The following is a 16,382-nucleotide window of genomic DNA, read 5'->3' on the forward strand; positions in this document are numbered from 1 at the left end:
CAATCAACAAATATATATATAAAAAAAGTAGCAAATATTATTATAAAATATAACACATATTTTAGTAACAGAATATATAATTATATAGAAGCCAAATATATTCTGATTTCAACACAATAGAAATTTGTATCAATCAAAACATATTTTATAAACAAAGTAGCAAATATTAATACAACACTACAAGAAAATATAATTTTTGTAATATTTATAATGTTAAGTAAAAACATGTAGTATTAGTTTATATTTATAGGTTTGTTGTATAAATATATATTTTTATAATATTGCAATCAAGAATAATATGTATTGTATAAATTTATATAATGTGATGTGATCATTTCATGTGTTATATTAGTATTATGTTGACAAGCTATTTTTGTCCCTATATTGTATATTGTTAGCGGTACGTTGAATTATAAAATTATTTATATATTAGTATTTTAGAAAATAACAAGTTTTAGCACTTACATAATCTACATCATTTTTGTGTTCACTACACCAACATATCTTATGTTGGATTGCATCATTTTGTATTAAACTAAAAATCATACATTAAAAAAAAAATATATATATATATATATACATATTGGTTAAATAAACTAATATCAGCCTTCCTATGCATTTATATAACCAGCCAGCAGGTTCTATGGCATATCTAATTAGTAATGCCCACATATTAATTCTTAATTAGCTGGCCTAATTAATTTAATTATTGGCTGCATGGGATTATTGAAAAATTAAAATAACAGGAGGGATTGCATATTTTGTCTTGTAGTTCGAAAGCTGCAAATGATGAACGAGGGCTAAGCTTTGGGTGAAAAGCAATGTTTGGCTTAAAATAATTAACCTAATCCTCGATTAGGAAAAGGCTAATTGGGGGCACTACTCTTTTTCACACACTTTCTTTAATTCCTAGTTTTTTGCAATGTGGATTAAAGATCGAGTTGTAGTGCTGTTCTTCTATTTTCGTTTAGAAAGTGAAATCCATTCATTGTGTGATTAATTTTAAATATAATGATAATAATGATTATAATATTTGGGTTAAATGCATTGAATCGAGCTAGGAGCTACAGATGACAGAAATATTAAAGAAAATAAATAAATAATCTTGATTGAACAGATGACTTTGTCTGATTTATTGATCGTGTCCTGCAGCAAAGAGTAGACATCATTGATCGATAGTGTTTAGTTAATTAATCTTTTCTATTGTGCTTGACTGCGACAATCGGAAATATTACTCCCTCCGTCCCAGATACCATGTCCACGTTGCCGTTTCTGTCGGTCTCACGTACCATGTCACTTTCATTTTTTTAAAAATGATTACACACTTTAATCTCATTTTAATTTTTTTAACTTTTTTTTTTAATTTTAATTAAACTAATTAGTTATCTCAATCTTAATTTATAATTATTTATATTATAGGATAATTATTTTCACTAATACATTTTTAATTATCTACTAATTACACCCCCTCCTAAAATACCGCGTCTACGGTGTAGCAGACACGGTATTTGGGACGGAGGGAGTATTATTCAAGATTATGAAATTTCTGTGTCATGTATCACTTCAACTAATATTTTAAAATGACCATCATGCACTTTAATTTTGTACTCCTCTGTCCACTTTTACTTAATATTAGAAATATCCTTGTATAATTTTTGTATAATTATTCTTCTATTACTGTTATAAGATACTAATGAAAGTATTTTTGTAATTTTTTTTTTTTTTAGTTTGTACAATATTTTGATATAATAATTAATATTAAAAAATCAACACGCAAAAAGTAAATGAGACATTTGAGCTGGTCGGAGGTAGTATATTTTTACTCTCTGCTACTAGTTTTACTGTTCTGTTATCAAGTTACTATTTAAATATTAATTAAATAAATAATTTTTTTGTGTTTAATTTGATGATTTTGATAGAAAAATCTAACTAATACTACACCAAAATCAGACCTTAAATAAAGTGAGTCATATATAACTTTTGTGTATGTATGTATATATATATATATATATATAAAGTATAATAATTAAAATTAGTGTGGCGCAGGCATGCATGCTCATGCAGCTTCCATTATATATATAGTGTACTTTGCGTTGCAATACCTACGTAAAAATAATCATTGTTTCAAATTAAGGATGAAATAAACCGGCCTGACTTAATCAATTAAATTAATTACTGTGAAAACAAAACAAAACAAGGGTTAGGTACTTAGGTTTAACTAGGTAGCTAGGTTTCCTGGCGGGCGGGCCGGCGGCGGCGCAGCCAATTCTTTGTCGTGAATTGTAATTGATCACATATGCAATACATAATTGTGTGCCCGATTTACAGCAAATTAAGGATTGGATTGCATTTAATTGAATGGATAAGATAATATTATTATAAATTAATTATACAACTATTAGATATTCGCCGAACATCAGATTCCGTAGGAGTGATGGACAACTATGTGAAACAGACTAGAGAGAGGGAGGGACATGAATGTAATTAATTAATTAATTAGGGGGCCGGGGGTCATGCAATTGTGACTTTGCCTGAATCTGTTAAGAGAATGATCGAGGTACGTACTGTGTCTTTCTGCTGTCGCAATATCTGCCCTATTTTGCTCTCTCTTTGCCTCTTTTTCAACAACTCTTCAATTTTTTTTATATGTATGCACAGTGACGAAATTAGCATCTAAATTTAAGGGGATAAAATATTCTAATTTATTTTATATTTAGCTAATAAATTTAAATAAATAATAATGACATAATTATATATGAATTTAGATAGTTTTGGAGAAACAAATTGTATATAAATACATAATCTTTAATATTTTTAATATTAAAAAAATTATAAAAAATTTGGCTTGAGGAGTCAATTGACCCCACTAGTGTAGTTCTGTCCCTGTGCATGTACCTATGTATGTATATATGTATACACGTATTTGTATGATAAACAATAAAGAAAATAAATCTAATAGATTTACTTCAAGACTTTGGAAGATGACACTAATATAGAAAGATTGTAAAGAAAAAACATATAGAAATAATTTTTGGAAAATCTAAAATTGGGGGAATATAATGACTATAGTTGGAGCTGACAAATTTTCTACCATGCTAAAAATCAATACAATGAGTTGTAAAGCAAAATATTCTTCTTGTATCATAAAGATATGGTGAACTCTTTCTTTATAAGAAAAATAATAATAATAATAATAATAATATTTCCTCCATCCTAAATCAAATGGATCATTTGGGGTTTTATAGTAAATTAAGAATTAATAAAATTTTACTGATTAGTAGAAATGTGTAAGAATTTTTGACATTTTTACCTTTTAACTTTATTTATAATATAATTATATGTGTAATGATATGTTTTGTAATTTAAGTAAAAGTTAATAGTATTTTGGTATTAATATACGATTACTTTTTCTAAAATTAAAAAATGATACTTTAAAATATAACAAAAGAAAATAATAAAAAGAGTATTTTGAATTGCGACAAAAGAAATAATAAATATTAATGGATTTGTTTACTTCGAATTTTATTTTGAGTTTTGTTTTGGATGCCATTTTTTTTTGCAAGAGTCGATATTATATTTTTCTAAACAATTATGAGAGTCACATTTAATAATTTTTTTTTTTAAAAAAAAGCCTATATTGGTTCAAAAAAATTCATGCCGCAAACTAGTGTTGAATTGTCTCTTGGATACTCACAAAGGATTCGAATCATCAGTGAAAAACCCATATGGGAATCCAAAATGATTTATATGCAACAAAAAATGCTTGAAATAACCTCAAATATTGTTTGATTCCATAAAATTTGAGGTATCAAATAAACTTACACTCCAAACCTTAATTGCCCAAAATTCAAACATAAAAAAGGATTCATGTTGCACTAATTACCCAATAGCAAGCAACATTAATTTACCCGTTGCCAAATTTAACAAGCCCAACAATGTGCAAATTTTGTTCGATGAAGTGACTTAGTCAATGTGGATGTCAACTTTGGCTTAAATAATAGAGTAATTACTTACGGGAGAAGTAATTAATGCTTGATGCCGATATGCTTATTTGCATTGCAATAGTGACACTGTTGATTTGGTCAAATAACCAATTATATAACATGATTATTTTATAATCATCTACTTAGTAAACATGGCAAATTATCATCGATTCTTGCTAGGGACTTATATATAAAAATTGCACTATGGATATTAAGTCAAACTGATGCATTCATCATCATGTTAATTAATTAATTTTTATTTCCCATTTTATTGATGAAGTAGTAAAGGTTGAGTTAGGTTTTCCTTGAAGCAGAAACCGATTGTTACCTTTTTATTGTCATAATTAAGATCTTAAAAACGACATTGACTTGAAATCTTGTGCACATACACATCAGTCCACAACCTCCCATATTATATATATATATATATATAGAGAGAGAGAGAGAGAGAGAGAGAGAGAGAGAGATCTCGTTTGACAATATAATGTTCACTAGACATACATATATAGTTTTTCCTACTTTTTTTTTTTAATCTCCAACTTTCATTCTTGTAATAAGAAAAACGGTGGAACTCTCATTAGAGTTGAAAAATAACGGAACACAATGCAATTGAATCATAACAAGCGATTAAAGACCGAACTCAGACACAAAAATTAAAAATTAAACTTGACGGACGACCAGATCTCAAAATCAAGAGACTTTCACCAACGCTATAAAATCACGTATAAAAATTTCAAAATTGGAGACCTTTGGGGTAGTGTACCCGGAGGAGCGCAAATAAGTATATTATATCATACTCCATGAGAAAAGTAGGTTTGGATATCATGTAAACTTTTTGGAGAAAAATAATTAATTACATTAATATATAATAAAGTAAAAGCCTATTTATAAGTATAATTCAAAATGGATAAAATCAAACCATAAAAAATAAATAAATAAATAAATAATAAATATTCCAATAACACAAAATTACTAACCAATATAAATTTTCTTAATCCATTATAAAATTCTTTACATATAATTTCGATCGACGGAGGTAGTATTTATTTATAAGTTGTATAGCATAAAACACTTTTCCGAAATCGACATACTCAGCCTTTCCATTTTTGAGAGTCGATATTATATGCATACACATAAACACAATATATAATTACGTAATTTTCAAAAAAAAAAAACACGTGGTTACTTTGACTTACGGATTGAACAGTCATACCTAATGTCACTGGAATATAATGCATCAATTAATGTATTTGAAATGATACATTAAGTTCATGTGTTAATTATACATTAGTGATACTGCACTGTCACTAGTATATTTTTATATAACTTTAATCTAGTTGATATATAGATTTTTATTTTTATTTTTTAAGTAGGGTTGAACTGCACTTTAATAAGAATATATTTATTTAAGGTATGAATTTTTATTATGAATTTAAATAGTTGTTTAAAAAATGTATGAATTTGATATTTGGACTGCAAAATAATTTTTAATGTAATATTTAAAACGAAAAATCAGGGTTTAATTTTATTTTGAAAAAAAAAAAAAAAGTTTAATGAATTGTCAGAAATCTCAAAAACCCCAATCAAACAGAGCTTACTTTTCAAAGAAAATGTTCTTTTTTTAACCAAATAGTTTTTTTTTTACCCCCTACGTTTTATTGCAGATAGGTTATAATCAGTGTAGCATTATACACACACATGTATATATATATATATATAGAGAGAGAGAGAGAGAGAGAGAGAGAGAGAGATGTGCATGGATCAATCTAGGGTTTAATTCACACCTGCTTTGAAGAAATTGACATGAGCAGACGTACCGATGTAACATTTCTTTTGTCACCTTTATTATATGTATATATATATATATATATGTAATTAATAAATAGTTTGGAGGATCCATGCATTACCATGATCTTGACGTTAAACACGAGCTAGCGATGTAACAAAAATATACTACTATGGAAGGGAGAAATCCTCAATACACGACTGAATAAATTAAAGTAAAAATCGTTAAGACAAATTAATTTTGCAATATATATATGACGTATCCCTATCAAGTTGCATTATTAATTACTCCCTCCGTCCCACGTACCATGTCCATATTGCCGTTTGTGTCTGTCCTACATACCATGTCATTTTCCTTTTTTAAAAAATGATTATACACTTTAATCTCATTTTAAAATTTTTAATTTTATTTTTTTAAAATTTTAATTAAACTAATTAGTTATGTTAATTTTAATTTATAATTATTTATATTATAGAATAGTTATTTTTACTAATACATTCTTAATTATCTACGATATGTTGGAGGGAGATAGTATTACAATTGCAATAATAAATATTTAAAATCACACTCAAGTAAAAATCGTTAAGACAAATTAATTATTGTTTAAATAATAGCGTTGAAATCCCAACTACCAGTACTCTATTATAAGATTGGACTAATCCTAGAATGTATACTGCCACCATTTTAAATAGTCATTTAGAATTTTATAGCAAATTAAAAAATTATAGGCTCAGTTTACACAATACATTTTTATTTATTTGGTACTATTCGTTTTTTAAAAAATATCACATTAAATAATTTTTATTTTTTTTCACAAAACATCAAATTAAATACTAAATTTTACTTTTTTCAAACTTTCAAATTTCCAAAAACCTCCAAAAATTTCTATCTAAACAAACCCTAGTATTTTATTAGTTAATCGAAATGTGTAAAATATTTTAATATTTTTATTTTTTGACATTATGTGTAAAGTAATTATAATTGTAATAGTAGTTTAAATAAAAGTTAAAAATATTTTGCTATTAATATACTGTCACTTTTATTTAAAAAAAAATGATACTTTTAAACAATAAGAATGAAAATTATAAAAATAAAAAATAAAATAAAATAAGTAGAATGAAGAAATTATATTCCTTCGTTCCATAAGTAAGTATCCGTTTGCTTTTTGCATGTAGTTAAAATATATTAATATTATATTGATTTATCGTAAGAATAAAATTGAAATAACTAAAATAACTTTATTAGTAATGCGATGTAAATGTAATGACATTTGTGTAATAAATTGTAAGTTGTAAGAGTATTTATAGTGTTAGATAGATAATAAAATTACTAAAAATTGAAATTGATAATTTGTTATGGACGGACAAAAATAAAATAAAAAAACAAAAAAAATTATTATGGAATGAAAGAACTATAAAATATTTAAGCTAGCTCCCGCCCTGTCGAATAAATTCGCATATTACTAGTAACAAGATAATATATATATATATATAAGCGTAGAAAATTTCCACCAGAAATCACCCATATTTTATTTAGTATCAATCATATATATATAATTTTATATACCCTTTCTCTACCTTTACTTTTTCATTATTATTACACAATTATCACTATTTTTTACATTAATAGGCAAAAATATTTTTTATTTATACTTTTTACTTACTATCAATATAATATCAATATTAGTTAAATCTCCTGTCTAATTCAACTAAGACTATAATTTCGGAAATTAGGGAGTATTAATTAATTATATATATATATATATATATCTGTAATGTAACAGCCATAGACATATGATTACGAAGCATTGGTTATATTAACCCATTTAATCTTATCATCATGTGGGCCCCGCGGGACCACGTATCACTCCCTGATTGGTTGAAAACCCAGGCGCGTGTCGGTTTATTGAATGCCTAACTTTCAGGTTTCGCTGTACATAATTGCGTCAGCGTCAACAAACGCTGATTGAAGTCCGTATTGAAATAACTCTTCTACCCCTGCGTTTAGCCCTCTGATTGGGCGACTAGTTGCCCCCGCAGGCAGTAGTGGCATTCATAGGATTTTGTACAATGAACGCTGGCTAGACTAGCTACATAGATAGATAGATAGATAGATACCACCGTATTATATATATTTATTTATATATATAAAGAGATATGTCACCCAGACGATGTTGTCCACCTTAATTGCCTTCTCCTATTTTTCTTCTTCCGATCGACCCTCGCCGGAATATGCTCTTCTTCTCCGATAAGTTTCCCAAATCCAAAAGCTTCAGAGCTCCTGCTCTTCCACCTCTTCTGTCCTCCACAATAATTTTACAGTAATCGATACACACATATATATATATAGAGAGAGAGAGTATATGGAAAGCACCGATTCTTCCGGCGGGTCGCAGCAGCCGCAGCTGCCGCCGGGGTTCCGCTTCCACCCTACCGACGAGGAGCTGGTGGTGCACTATCTTAAGAAGAAGGCGGCGTCGGCGCCTCTCCCTGTCGCCATCATAGCTGAAGTCGATCTCTACAAATTCGATCCTTGGGAATTGCCAGGTACTTCAATTGTCGATTTTTTGCATTTAATTTTTTCGATTGCATCGACGGAATCTGACAGACAGGTGGTGGTGTGAAAATTTCAGCAAAGGCTACATTCGGAGAGCAGGAATGGTACTTTTTCAGCCCTAGAGACCGGAAGTATCCCAACGGCGCCCGGCCGAACCGGGCGGCCACGTCGGGATACTGGAAGGCTACCGGAACCGACAAACCGGTTCTGACGGCGGGAGGAACTCAGAAGGTCGGGGTGAAGAAGGCGCTGGTTTTCTACGGCGGGAAGCCGCCGAAAGGAGTCAAAACTAATTGGATTATGCACGAGTATCGGCTATCGGAAAACAAATCCGGCGGCGGCGGAAAGCCGCCGGGATGCGACGTCGTTCCGAACAAGAAGGGATCTTTACGGGTAATTAAATTAGTTTGATTGAATCTCGGCATAAGCGGTATTGATCAGCGAGGGCGTGTTGATTTTGATTTCTTGATTTTTTGTTAACGCAGTTGGATGATTGGGTTCTGTGCCGGATTTATAAAAAGAACAACTCGTTGCAGCGGCCGATGGACCACCGCGACGGCCGCGGCGACGACATGACGGAGTTGGTCGGCGCAATTCCGCCGGGGCTGTCAATGCTGCAGCCGATGGCGCAGCAGAAGCTTCTAAAGGCGGCGGCGGCGGGGAGCAACTACGGCCCGTTAATGGAGGTCGAACATCAGAATTTGTATGACGGAATGATGGGTGGTAATTCGATGGCTTCTCATCATTTATTTCCGCCGGGCGGCGGCGGCGGATCGAAGGTATCTCTTCCGCTGCCGCATATGGCTTCTGCAGACGGTAATCTCCTCCCCGCGGGAAAAAGACCGCTGCCGAATTTATACTGGAGCGAGGAAGATCAGAACGAGAATTCTCCGTCGACGAAGCGGTTTCTCGTAGACGGCGGCGGCGGCGGCGGTGGTCCGGAGACGACGAATTCGATAGCCAGAATGCTGAGCCAGATGCCGCCGCAAACGCCGTCTCTGCAGGAGCAGCCGATGCTGGGAAGCCTTGGGGATGGGGTTTTCCGGCAGCAAGCGCCGCCGTATCATCAAGTCTCCGGCGTGAATTGGTACGCTTGAATTAATTAATTATTGTTTAATTATCCAAGTTTTTATACAATTAAAGGAATTTTTATCTGTAATTTATTGGTCACCACGACAATTTATTATTACTACACACACATATGTATATGTATGTATGTATGATGTATGTATATCCTTTGGGGTTTGGAGATTTTTGTTGCCAGGAAAGAATAGACGACACGAAGATTTCTCCGGTGATTATTATTGGGCATGCAACGAATTTGATGAATTTAGTTTAATTTATTATTATTAATTTTAGGATATTATATATATATATTTATATATATAATACACAAATTAATTAGGCAACGCAACTTTTACAATCGAGAGATTATATATACCAACTGTGTATGTATGTATTTTGTTGCTGTGAATTCTTGGAATTTGGAAACAAAAATTAAAAAATATATAAATTGAGGTATCAGATTCTGGACACTATAGATACATACAAGGATAGTGAATAAATTAATTAAAGATAGATACTAGGTTGGCATGGCGTACGATGTTAAAGTTCCCAAACCCTAACTACAAAATCATCACATGCATGGTGCGTGCATGGACAAGTGGTTGTTCATCTCATTCTCAACCTATAGATACATATATACATACACAAATATATATGTATATGTTGTATTTCTTCAATAGACAGGTAACAGATTTATTCCATGACGGTTACAGCATACATTTGAAGCTGGTGGAAAAGTGGGATTGTTTATTAAGCCATATATTGATCTGCCTTTTTATCCCCAATTTTTTTTGAAGGCAAAAGAATATTTATTATCGTATATATACATATTATTTGTGGTTGCCAAACATTTGAAAAAAGAAAATAAAATTGAGAAAAATATTAATTAATTATTCATGTTGAATTAATTCATATTGCTTTAATAACTTTAATAATAATATATATATATATATATATGATAGGTAGTGACATTTTTATAAGTAAGCTACAGAGGGTAACAAAACTTTTGATACAGAAAAAGCATTGTTTGCAAATAATAAGGAGGAAATGAAATAAAAAGTGGGGAGCCCATGCATATATATCCTTATCTGTCCTAATCGCCAGCTTTCATTAATTTATAGCATCTTCAAAATATTTCCTCCATTTAATTTACATGCATGCATCAAGTATGGCTGTCCTTTTCTTTAATTTCTTTTTTCATTATTATTTGGGAATTAATGAGAAGTACATCTAAATTATCTCAGATAAATGAAATACGTAGTTGTAATAAAGTTAATTGCATTTTGGAAGGTAATTAGGGGCTTGAAATTTGAGAAGAAAGCTAAAAGGGCTGCTGCAATCCCTATCTTTATCCCTATCTCTATCCTCTCTTTTTCTCTCTCTAGATCTCCTCACATATCAATAAATTTATTTATTTTTATCGTTAATGACATTTCCCAATTTGGGAAAGAATACAGATCAACTTTAATGAGTGGTTTGATCAATCACTCAAATGCTTCATTTGGATGATACAGATAATGCATCCAATTCATTATTAAATGATCAAGTTTCTGTAGTAAATATGACTATATACATACATATATATATATATATAATAAAATAAATTTATATATAGTTTCATGTTCTTCAGCGTCACCTACACCATGAAATGCATTATGCCACTTGATTATATTCATACCACAATAAATATTGAATTTATTCTCATTTCTTTTCATTTTAGGGTATTGATTGTACAAGATTAAAAGTGAATTAGATGGGATTGAATGAAGCAAGAATATAATTATCCAAAACTTAAGTAAAAGCCCCTTTTATTATCTGGCTAATTTATATTGTAATAATTTGAATGGTTAATTGTAATGCTATTTGTATATATTTCTTTGATCCTAATCTTAAATTAAGGCCATTTTTTACTCAAATAATTTTCTTTTGGACATCAACAACAAATGGGATTCTTAATAGCTTCATTACCCAAATCAGTATTGCTAATTAAGAACTTAATTTATACCTTTAACAATAGGGTTTGGCAAATTAAATAGACCTGCAGCAGAAAGCAGACAATTTTCAAGATTTTCTACCCTGTGAAGGCTGTTTCTATAACAAATAAATTTCAAGAAACCCTTCCAGAAAAGAACTACAAATCAAAATACAGCGAGCAGCAGATTAATTACCAAACTACTATTCATCAACAAAGCCATGCCATTTACTCAGATTCGACACAATTAGCTAGCCAAATGATCCTCATGATTCCTATTAGCCAGATGGCATATATATATAGCCCCAATAGTGTAGCAAAAGTTCAAGCAATTACAGTATTACTTCCATGGGAGGGCAGTAGGCACCAATCTCCATTGCTTCGGTAAAATTTCTGAAATCCTTTCAAGAATCCAAATAAGAGAGAAGCAACCCTTTGTTCCATGGCTTTCTGACCCTATGTATAAGTAATGAAAAGATTTAACAAAATCAGTTGATGCAGCATTGGTTCCTCGACGAATTGCGCAGATAATGTAATGAAAAGAAGGGTCGTGCCACCGAAACTGTTTCTCTTCAGCAAGGGAATGGATCTTCACAGATAAGAAAACCAATATTGTGCAAATTTCAGGCAGTTTTAAGTAAAACTTGAAAAATTATTGCAGTGTGATTAACTAGTCAAATTCAGTAGCATGCCACTCAAGAAGCAGAAAATTTTATTAAATGCCTTACCTCGCAGGAAGAGCTACGACGGCACGTTGTCATATATACTATTTTGCCAAACAGGAGAAGCTCACAAGTTCGAGGATTCCCAGCTAGAGTAAACAGCATTGATAATTTTTCCGTGTAACTTGATTCCAGAACAGGCAATTATGCCCCTATCAACACCTTCTAGGTATATTCCTCTAGAGAAGTCGAGGGGGCGGCCACCTGCATCGGTCACAACACCACCAGCTTCTTGCACAATTAGTACACCTGCAGCATGATCCCATATTTTCTCCTTGTATCCAGATCTTGCAAATCTCATGTAAATTTCAGCATCTCCTCGGGCTATGGCTGCATATTTGACCATGCTATAAACCCGCAGTGGCTTCTTCCTGTATTTAAAAATGAAACATTTCTCATCACTACCACCAAAGGCAAATTAAAGGCTATATGGTAAAGCTAATAGGACGGTACCACCGAAACAAAATGAAAAATAAAAAGAACTAAGCAGCATAACTAAGAAAAATAATATTGCCTAATGCATATAGGGTTCGAATTTCAGACATGAAACTAGGTATGGCAGCTAAATCGTGTGTAAAGTTTTCTATCAATGTAAGGCAGAATGAAACTACTGACGGGTGTACTCTCAAATATGTTATCCAGCAAATTTTCCAGAGAAAACTTCATATGACAACATTCAATAGTGGAGTCCTTAGTAATGATGATAAGTATGATTAACTTTGCAGCCCTTATACATGAACTTGCAGCTCAAGTGAAGAACACATATTTCATGAATTTCTGCAGTTTGGGCCCAACAATGGATTAAAATAACTTCCCAGGCACCTTATAAAATGCATTTGCAGACCTTACACCAACAGTGGTAGCAACGCCTGCTGTAAATGAATGGTTAGAATTAGTTCTTTCCACTGGTTCACAGAATGTAGCCGATTCAGGGTCTTCAATGGAAGAAACTTGTACAAGCTTTGCAGAATTTGTCCCCTCAAGTTTCTTCCCAACTTGAACTAAAGGTTGCATCCAAGCTTTTCCACTGCCTTTGCTCGTGTACATCACACATCCTAATTCCCCTGATGATATTTTTGATGTAACAATATTTTGTTGACTGTAATTGTTTAACTCATCATCTTTCAACGGATAATTAGGGCACCCAAGAACTCCAAGCACCACCTCTCCTTCATCAATCATAGCAAGACCAACAGCATACTGATCTCCACGCACGAAACCTAGAGTTCCATCTACAGGATCGAGTATCCAGTGCCTACCTAAAGGGCCTCCAGTTGAGTTACATTGACTTATTGCGTCAAGAATTTGTGAAGCACATAGTGGTTTTTCAGGACCTCGGAGACCATATCTGGGTGCCTCTGCCAAGCATCCGTTCACAGCATCGACAACCATTGCTAGTAAAGATGATGATTCGGGCTTTGACAAAGTTTGAATATCTTCTTCAGCAACAATGGAGGTTTTTTGTCTGCCAAAAGATTCTGAAAGCATCCAGCTTACTGTAGCTTGCACGCTCCAGTCTGTTTATGCAAGTATTATTGAGTGAACAAGCAACACACAGCAAGCAATGAACGACTAAATGGTTTAGGTTTTAATAAATTCGCATTTGGAGCCAATGTTCCCATTAATCAACAAATTTAGATCAAAAATCTCAAGATAATGTTGAAATCTTTGAGAATTGGCTATGCAATGATAAAAGTTGTAGCAAATACTGCAGCTAGGAAAGCCATATTAACACTTCATAGATGCCTCCAAAGAAAAGTTTAAGTTATTCAGTATAAATTAAGAAATATGAATGATGACAGAGAGTAAGAAGTTACAAGATATCAAATAAACATAACTACTAACACCATCAATCCTTAGTCCTCATCAAGAGGTAGCAGAAATAGTTTTCAACTGCTATTGGTGTTTTTAAAGCCTCTGAACTTCACATTTATTCTACTAATTTGTTAACAGTCCCAATAATCAAAACTTTACTAAAATTTGATACATAAACATACAAATACAATGTTGCTTGATAAATTTGGAAAAGTGCAGTTACTGCATCTTCGTCAAAAATGTGTGAGGATCTTTTAAATACCATACTAAGTACTTTCACTTGATATTATAATGGCCCTTCTGCCTCTATACAAACAAGGCAGCATAGCTTGTATAGATTAGATTCCATGGAACTCCCAGAACAAATCACAGCAACAAATGCTATAAATAACAAAACTTGCAAAATAGTTAGTCAAGAAAGAAAATAGGTACTACAAAGTTTAAAAGAGAGCACTGTAATTCATAAGTTAAATATTAAAAGACAGCCAAAAATCCGAATCTCACATTCTATGCAATAATATATCACGCAAGTATAAATATTAATTTTCAATCCACGCCGGACTACACCTGCCACTCACTCTCAGAAACTGAACAAAAGGGGAAAGGAAAAAAATAGTAATAATAATAATTAAAACAAATACAGGAAGTGAGGAAAACACATGCGCAGCACAATCATGTGAGATGTGGGAATAAGCAGAATATTAAATTCAAAGGCTCCTTTCTCTAAGAGTAAAATGGTTGTACTTCGATCCTTGCCTTGTATTATCATGATTCCTATATACTTCACAGAACATTGCATTGCATTATCCAATTAACAAAAGTTGGCAATGCCTAGAACAGAATTGCTTCCTTCTCTTAGGTGCTACCCAAACTGTGTTCTTCTGCTTTGATTTGTTTTTTAAGAGGTCGTTAGAGTGTACTAAGGAATGAAGATTAAAAATTCAATTAATGAACAACAATGGAAGAATCATCAGAATGCAAGCGGCTCCAATAAACACCCACCAATTCCGTTCACTAAAAAATTCATGGTAGTGTCTTTTAACTAAAACCTAAGCTATGCACGATGAAAGAATTCGAGGAAGAACTGAAGTAAAATAAACAGCAAGCATCCATTTCTCCCCAACGAAAACCTAAAAACGCGGTTGATGCAATAAGGATTTCCCACATTCTTAAAAAGGGCAAAGAAAAAATCATAAACTTGGAATTTTCAAATCAAAGTGTGACGATCATTCCGCGATTCGTCATTCGAGAGAAAGGAAACGAAGGAAAACGAAACAGCGAAAGAATGAGAGTACCTGCAACGGTGACAAGAGAATCGTCGTCCTTGGACTTAACCTGATCGGTAGTTGCGGAAAGTAATTGCTTCTGCACCTTTTCACAGAGGGAACAAGCCATGTGAACCACCCTCACGGCGACATTCAACTCGTCCAGATATTTCCGATTCTCCATTTCTCCTCTCCTCTGCCCCAGTCGAGCGATTCCTGTTTCGGGAAACAGGAAAGAAGAAGGTAAATCGTCACGCAATTTGAATTGCTATTGAAAACCAACAAAATTCCTGATTCTGCAGCAGCTGCTGTTCTGCTTTTCACTTTTCTTCGTCTTCTTTTTGCTTTTATAATTAATTTTTCGAAGGCTCTGTTGTCGTCTGGTTTTGGGTTGCTGTACATGGGGAGGAGCTTCGGTAGAATGAATCTGATACGCAAGGTGTGCTAGGTTCATCCTTCGTAAGCTATAAACTCAGTATTAATTATGTCCCATAAGGTAAAGTGAATAAAAATAGCTCGTCTTTTTCAATTACTACCAAGTATTAAATATTTAAAATATTATTATTTTTTTAATTTATTTTATTAATATTATTATATTTATATCATATTAATAAATGTATTTTTTTTTTATTTGTATTATATATTAATATAATATTTCTTTGGTACCACATTTATTTGTTTCATATTTTATATTATTTTGTTAAAAAATAACTAATTTAATTTATAATTTTTTTAATTTTAATTAAATTAATAATTATTTATGATAATTATTTTTAAAAATATATTTTTAATTATTTATTAATTGTATTCTTCGTAAATTCTCGTATCATAGAGACTGAAAAAGTAATTAATAGTCAAATATATATAGGCCAAAAAATGTAAAAATAAATATGCTATATGTTAATAGAAGCCTGTATTCAAATGTTTGAAAGATGAATTTTAATAAGAATAGATAATAATAGTTATTTTTTATGGTAAAAAATTATATAAAATAAAAGTAATATTTCTTTTGCTTCAATTTAATATGCATTTTTTATAATAAAAAACTTTTCGTTCAAAAGTATTTTTTTCAATTATAATAAAAATAATTATATTTAAATGCCAAAATATTTTTAATTTTAAAAAAAAATGAATTTAAAAATAAAAAAATCACAATCATCTTACAATAGTTCTACTAATTAATAAAATATTATTTTTTCGATCATCCAATTATATATT

The 16,382-nt window shown here is 31.5% G+C and overlaps 2 protein-coding genes across 3 annotated transcripts; one reads left to right on the forward strand and one right to left on the reverse strand.

The window, feature by feature from the left end:
* Positions 1 to 7,862: 7,862 nt before the first annotated feature.
* LOC127247590 (NAC transcription factor 56-like) lies at positions 7,863 to 9,626 on the forward strand. The gene is made up of 3 exons (XM_051269512.1): positions 7,863 to 8,315; positions 8,402 to 8,718; positions 8,811 to 9,626. The coding sequence occupies exons 1-3, from the start codon at positions 8,132 to 8,134 to the stop codon at positions 9,420 to 9,422; spliced, it is 1,113 nt and encodes a 370-aa protein (XP_051125469.1). The 5' UTR covers positions 7,863 to 8,131; the 3' UTR covers positions 9,423 to 9,626.
* Positions 9,627 to 11,436: 1,810 nt separating this feature from the next.
* On the reverse strand, positions 11,437 to 15,612 carry LOC127247589 (PAP-specific phosphatase HAL2-like). Of its 2 annotated transcripts, none has more exons than XM_051269511.1 (4): positions 15,195 to 15,612; positions 12,929 to 13,601; positions 12,091 to 12,455; positions 11,437 to 11,951 (listed from the first exon to the last, which is right to left on the reverse strand). In XM_051269511.1, exons 1-3 carry the CDS (start codon positions 15,346 to 15,348, stop codon positions 12,152 to 12,154), a joined length of 1,131 nt encoding a protein of 376 aa, XP_051125468.1. In that variant the 5' UTR covers positions 15,349 to 15,612; the 3' UTR covers positions 11,437 to 11,951; positions 12,091 to 12,151. The 2 variants fall into 2 exon arrangements, with proteins under 2 accessions (XP_051125468.1, XP_051125467.1); XM_051269510.1 differs by having other exon boundaries at positions 11,437 to 11,818; positions 15,195 to 15,611.
* Between the last annotated feature and the right edge of the window lie 770 nt (positions 15,613 to 16,382).

The sequence above is a fragment of the Andrographis paniculata genome, unplaced genomic scaffold (assembly GCF_009805555.1).
Source record: "Andrographis paniculata isolate CXL003 unplaced genomic scaffold, ASM980555v1 Contig32END, whole genome shotgun sequence".
In the NCBI taxonomy this organism is placed as follows: Eukaryota; Viridiplantae; Streptophyta; class Magnoliopsida; order Lamiales; family Acanthaceae; genus Andrographis; species Andrographis paniculata.